A 6,356-nucleotide genomic window follows, 5' to 3' on the forward strand; every position below is an offset into this window, starting at 1 on the left:
GTGCGGGACTTCCAGGATCGTCCGCCAGAGGGTGGAAAAAACATAAATGAAATGAAGCTAATAAGCGCCCTCACGGATGCTCCCGGTGAGCGCCTGGCGTCTGGTCAGTACACGGTTAGCCCCGTTTTCCAGCTGGAAACACTGAGGCCTGGCAGGAGAGACGTCACGGGCCGGTCTCGCGGGTGGCTGTTGGCAGAGCTCGCGTGGAAGCCCAGGCTGCCCGAACGCTGAGGGGGTTTGTAGGATGATCAGAGAGGGTCGGGGTGGGGGGTGTTCATTCCCAGCTGCGGTTCCTTGCGGCGAGAGCTGTGTCCCTCTGGGATGCCATGTGTCCCCCCCGCAGGGGGCGGTAACCCCTCATCTGCAACCTGAGGACCAGAGTTACGAGGCTTGAAACAGGTGCCGGGGCTTAAGAACCACTGCAGGGCCCGGCGCATAGTAGGTGCTCAGGAAACGCGTTCCGCACCTTTCCTGGCCTCTCTCTCCCGTGGCTGTGGCTGTGGGGAGCGGAGGGCGGGGGGCCTCAGGGGGACAGGGTGCTGGGACGCCTGGGCCTCTGGACCCCCTCCCCGGCACACCCAGGATCCAGGGAAGGGGGCCCCACTCCTCACTTCCTGCAGGGTGCTGGCCACACCCTGCGCTGGGGTGTCCGGGGCGGCCACTTCCTCCTCTGACGGGGTGGCACCCCAGAACCTGCTGGAGGGACGCGAAGACAGACGGACAGGGATGGACCGATTCTGGACGACCACTGGCCGGGCCTCCCTTTTGGCAGCTCTGGTCCTGGGGCCGGTTTGGGCCCAACCCCGTAAGGCCTCGGGAGGGACAGGAGGGGGAAGGGAGCCCCCACCTGGTGGCCCAGCAGCTGACCCCGCCCCGCCCCGCCCGCAGTGGCCCAGAGGAAGCCGTGGCTGGTGGGGCTGGGGGCCGTGCTGGCCGCCCTCTTCCTCCTCTTCGTCCTCACCCTGCTCTACGCCATCTGGTGCAGCCAGTCCCGCGACAGGTGGGCACCCCCCCCCCCCCCGTCCTGCATGAGCTCCCCCCGCCCCCCGTAGCACCACTGGTGCTCAGAATCCCTCCCCTCCCCTCTCCTCTCTGAGCCTCGACAGGCCAGGGGGTTCTTTGATTCAGAACCGCCGGGACCTCAGGCAACACGCACCCCCCTTCCCCCCCTTGCTACGAACCTGAAAAACGAGATGGCTTCCCTGAGACCCCAACCCTAAGACACGTCCCAGGGGGGAATCTGTGATGTCTTTACCACTCCCCTGGGCCCTGAGACCCCAACCCTAAGACACGTCCCAGGGGGGAATCTGTGATGTCTTTACCACTCCCCTGGGCCCTGAGACCCCAACCCTAAGACGAGTCCCAGGGGGGATCTGTGAGGTCTTTACCACTCCCCTGGGCCCCACGCATCTATCCATCCCTCTCGCACCCCCCCCCCAAGTCCTCTGTGCGTAACCGTCCCGCTGTCTGTGGCTCTGTCCACCTTCCCACCACCTGTCCCCATGTCCGTCGAGGTGTCTGTCCACATCCACTCGTTAACCTACCACCATCCATGGGTCCGTCGCCCTGTCCTCCTGCCCGTTCACTCACCCACAGTCCCGAGACCCAGGGAACGGGCAGGCCAGGCACCGGCCCTCCCATCAGGTTCACACGGGGCAAGTGTCCTAACCTGTCTGGGCCTCAGGACCGCTTCTGTCGGGGTGGGGACAACGAGAGCGCGGGGCGCAGAAGTTCTGGGAGAATCGTACAAGCCTGGGCCCCGTAATTCCTTAATTAAGTGAGGTTTTCTGGATCCTTCTTGTCTCCACAGCCATAAAGAGGAGGAAGTGGGGGCCGTGAGAGAGGAGGAGAAAGGAGAGGGCGACTGTGAGCTGGCCCTGGAGGAGAAGGAGGGGCCTCCAAGCCACGAAAGAGGGGCGAACTCCTCTGAATGAAGGCTTCCCGCCTGCCGCCTCCAGGCAGGCCCCCAGGGACACCCCGTGCACCCGACTAGCGCAGACCTGGTCCTGGGGCCAGTGAAATTATCCCATGTGGGGTTCAGATGAGGAGCCCTCAGAACCCGCCCCCCATCCCCCCTTTGCTTTTATTTCCCCGGGCGTTCATACACCTCCTTCCCAAGCACACCCTGCGCAGGCCCCGCTGAAGGGTAAGAGCCACGGTGGAGGGGGAACCTGTGCAAAGGCCCTGCGGTTGCGGCCCCAGAGCAGGTCCAGCCCCCCAGCCACCTTGCCTTCGTGGCTCCTGGGCCCGAGCTTTGAGCGGACTCAGCGGCACACACGGCCCTTTCCTGGGAGACCAGCCCCCCCCCCCCCCCCCCCCCCCCCCGCCCCGCCGTGAGCCGAGTTTCCCGTCACTGTCTGCAAGCTGCGTAGGTGTGGGTGGCGGGGGCGGGAGGAGACGGTCATCACGCCCCGTCCTGTGCTGCCCTCCCGCTGGTCCCCTCCGGAGGGCTGAACCCCTGGTGCCTCCTTGCCGTGTGGCCCTAAGCACGTACTTTAACGTCTGTGCCCGTGTCCCGTCTTGTCAGAGGGGGAGGAGGGAGAGGAAGATAACTTGATCCTTGGGTTGTCATGAGGATTCGATGAAATAACGTCCACAAAAATCGCGAGCACCGGACCCGGAACCCAAAAGGTGTCTAATAAACGTCAGGTGTTGGTTACACTGAAATGATGTGGGCGGGGGCCAGGGGCATGGGTGTCCCCCCCCAGGTTTGGGGGATTTAGAAGGGCCCAGAGTGAGCGTTCAACTGCGGCTCTGGCTCTGGCTGGCGTCCTCTGCCTCCAGGTCGTGCCAGGTCGGGGGGTTCAGGGGGGTTCCCAGAGCATCCCTGTTGTGTGGACTCCTCCTTTTCCGAAGGGGCTGGACTTCTCCCCCCAGGGTGTCTGGAAATTGGTGTGGGGGGGCCTTTTGTGGCTGTGACAAGCCCTGCCCCCTTTTATAGGGAGGCCCAGCCCGCAGTCTTGGGACAGCCCCCCAAAGCCAACAACTGCATCACTTCAGGCGCCCATAGTGGGATCCAGGGCCAGATTGCCCTCATCCTGGCCCAGCAGAGCCCCGACCTCCGGTGTGAGGACCCCAACCCGGGCTGACACCCCCACACTGGTGGAGCCCGTCAACCCTGACAACTCCAGGCCACTTTGGTTGAACCCCAGGCCTGGTTGACCCCACCCCCACTCCAGCCAAGCCCCCCCCACCCGCACCCCAGGTTGAGCCCCTCAGGGCTGGCTGACTGCTCACCCCTACTGAACCCCTCAACCAGGGGCTGAGCCCCCATCCAGCCTGAGCCCCTCCCCCTGCTGGGTCTTCACCCTGCAAAAGAAGCTCCTATGAGCGCCCTGTTTCCCGCTGCAGGGAGGGGCAGGACTGTGGGGGTTCGGGTGCAGGTAGCTGGGGGCCCCCCAAAACCCAGCTTCTGGGTCCAGATCTCATCCCGCCCACAAGGGGGCGCCAGAACCTCGCTGCTGGGGGTAGAAGCACCCAACCCCGCTGGGGATGTGCGGGGAGGGAATGTGTGGTCTGGGGGGGCCCTCGGACCCCCACCTCCGACTGTGGTCTGTTCCCGGCTGGGTGGGGCGTAGGGCCGCACACCTGTGTGCACTGCATGGCACTGTGCCTGGGTCCCTGTGTGCGCCTGTCGTTGTGCCTCAGTGTCCCCATCAGTGAGCCGGCTGTAATGGTCCCTCCTGGGTGGGTCTATTGTACGACGGCAGGAGCCTGCGCAGCCCAGAGCTTTGCTTGCCCATTGTAGGGTTCCCCCCATCGGGGGGGCTCGAGATGCTGGGGCAGGGTGACGGGCAAGGGCTCAAGGATCCCAGCCCCCCGAGAAGGGGAAGTGACAGCCCCTCACTCCTGTGATGCTCCCGAGCGCCACAGCCTCCCTCCCATTGGACTCCAGTGGCTGAGAAGCCCCCACGGCTGCCGGGGGGTGGGTGAGGGTGGGGGGAAGAACTGGACGCAGCGCTTGACACCCCTGCTGGACACCCCTGTGTGTCATCAGGGCCCAGGTGGGAGGGGTTCGGGGCCGGAAGCTGGGGCGGGAATAGGGGCTCTGCCCAGACAAGTGGGGAAGGCCTCCTGGATGAGTGGTGGTTAGAATGAAGTCAGGTCCTCCCTCTGCCCACAGGCCTCCAGGACTCCCAGCTCCTGGGGTGGGTGGGTGAAAGCCCGAGAAACCCTGCAGGACCCGCCCCATCCCCTCCCTGCCCTCCCCTCCTCCCCTGGTCCCTCACTCTTCTCCAGCCACACGGGCCTCCTGGCTGTTCCTTCAACATGCGAGGCCGGGGCCTAACCCCAGGGCCTTTGCACAGACCATGCCCCTGCCTGAAACACTCATCTTTCAGATGTTTCCCTTCTTCTATTCGTCTCTGGTTAAATGTTACCTCCTCCTGGGAGACCCACTCTCTTATCCTTTACTTTGCTTCACTTCTTTGGCACTTACCTCCTCTGATATATATTTTACAATTTTGAAATTTTATTTATTTATTTATTTATTTATTTTTTAAACTTTTTAAATTTATTTATGATAGTCACAGAGAGAGAGAGAGAGAGGCAGAGACACAGGCAGAGGGAGAAGCAGGCTCCATGCACCGGAAGCCAGACGTGGGATTCGATCCTGGATCCCCAGGATCGCGCCCTGGGCCAAAGGCAGGCGCCAAACCGCTGCGCCACCCAGGGATCCCCTGAAATTTTATTTTATTTTTTAAAAAGATTTTATTTATTTATTAATGAGAGACAGAGAGAGAGGCAGAGACACAGGCAGAGGGAGAAGTAGGCTCCATGCAGGGCGCCGGATGCGGGACTCAATTCCCGGACTGCAGGATCATGCCCTGGGCGGAAGGCAGGTGCTAAACCACTGAGCCACCCGGGCTGCCCTATTTTACACTTTTTTAAAAGAAAATATTGTATTTATTCCTGAGAGACACAGGGAGAGAGGCAGAGACACAGGCAGAAGGAGAAGCAGGCTCCTCACAGGGAGCCTGATACAGGACTCGATCCCAGGACCCTGGGATCACGGCCTGAGTCAATGGCAGATGCTCAGCCGCTGAGCCACCCAGGCGCCCCTGATATGTATTTTAGTTATTTCTACCGTTGACTATGCATCTCCCCAACTTGGGACTGTAAGCGCTATGAACGCTGGTTATTTGGGGCGTTTTATGTTCCTCGCTGGGTCCCCAGTACTTGTAGTGTGCAGATGCTCAGGAAATCTTTGCTGAATCGGAGTTTGCTAGGTGGAAAAGGAGAGGGAGAGCATTCTGTACATTTATGGGGCACCGACTGTGTGCCAGGCTCTGTCCTTGGAGCCAGAGGTGGGGCGTGGTGGGAGAGGTGGAAGTTACCATGGCGTTTGTTGATTGAAGTCCCTGCAGAGATCCTAAGCGGCTGGTGGGGGTGGAAGCTACTGGGGAAAGGTGGGGTGGCCACCTGGAGGAAGAGGATGTTGTTGTGGGGCCTCAAGGGTCTGCGGAGATTGGGGAGCCAGCGATGAGCAGCAGAATAGCAGGAGCCAAGGCTCAGGGGTGTGAAACAGCCCCTCGTGGGGTGGGCAGAGCACTGGAGCCACCAGGGGCACTGCAGGTGGGACCAGGCGGGACCCAGAGCTCACCGAGGTCAGTGTGTAAAGCAGGTCCCTCCCGTAGGCTCAGTGGATGTGGACATGGGGCCAGACCGCTATGTGTGTGGGGTCCCTGAGTGCCATGGGGGGTTACACAGCACCCCTGACCCCAGCCCTCAATGCCAGGAGCACCCCGTCAACAGATGTCTCCCGGGGACCCCAGAATCTCAGAGCACCTGCCTGCTCGCCCAGCAGCCGCCCCTCCCCTTCACTCAGGCACAGAACCACCCAAACAGCACAGAAAGGAGGACCCAGGACAGTCAGCGAGAGTCGAAGCATAGCTTGTTTAATTTTTATACATTTTTTTCTTCCTTCTTTTGTCTTTTTTTTTTTTTTTTTTGCTTTTTATTGAATCTTGTATGGAACCCCCCCTTGTTTCATTTTTTCTTTTTTCTTTTTTTTTTTTTTGCATAGGGAAACAAACAAACAAAATAATAACAGCCAGAGTCACTTTTCTGTAAATGGTAGGCGCATCTGCAAAAACCGAAATGACTGCATAATACACAAGGTTATGACCAGAGTATGCTGTGAGGGGGGTAGGCGGGCGAGCCGGGCAAGGGAGGAGTCCGGCTGGTCTACCACATGTCCCCTGTCCCTGTCCCGGAGGGGGAAGGGGGAGGGCGTGGGCAGCAGACCCAGCCTAGGCCTTCTCCCAACCTGGGTTCATGAGCATGGGTGTATGTGTGTGTATGTGTGTGATCCGGTGTGCGTGGCAAGCAGGAAGCAAGAGACAGAGTAAACTATT

At 60.7% G+C, this 6,356-nt stretch overlaps 1 protein-coding gene across 1 annotated transcript; it reads left to right on the top strand.

Annotated features, from left to right (window-relative positions):
- Nucleotides 1–643: 643 nt before the first annotated feature.
- LOC106560115 (small integral membrane protein 24-like) lies at nt 644–2,308 on the top strand. Its single transcript, XM_038567824.1, has 3 exons — nt 644–805; nt 889–1,000; nt 1,811–2,308. The coding sequence occupies exons 1-3, from the start codon at nt 727–729 to the stop codon at nt 1,932–1,934; spliced, it is 315 nt and encodes a 104-aa protein (XP_038423752.1). The 5' UTR covers nt 644–726; the 3' UTR covers nt 1,935–2,308.
- The last annotated feature ends 4,048 nt before the right edge of the window (nt 2,309–6,356 follow it).

The sequence above is a fragment of the Canis lupus genome, chromosome 20 (genome assembly GCF_011100685.1).
Source record: "Canis lupus familiaris isolate Mischka breed German Shepherd chromosome 20, alternate assembly UU_Cfam_GSD_1.0, whole genome shotgun sequence".
Lineage (NCBI taxonomy): Eukaryota > Metazoa > Chordata > Mammalia > Carnivora > Canidae > Canis > Canis lupus.

Bases quoted from the DNA above. Each gene is read 5' to 3' on its own strand.
- LOC106560115 (XM_038567824.1), top strand. From the start codon at position 727: ATGGACCGATTCTGGACGACCACTGGCCGGGCCTCCCTTTTGGCAGCT. The intron at 806-888 runs GTAAGGCCTCGG...CCCCGCCCGCAG, and splicing joins GCCGGTTTGGGCCCAACCCC to TGGCCCAGAGGAAGCCGTGG. The intron at 1,001-1,810 runs GTGGGCACCCCC...TTGTCTCCACAG, and splicing joins TGCAGCCAGTCCCGCGACAG to CCATAAAGAGGAGGAAGTGG.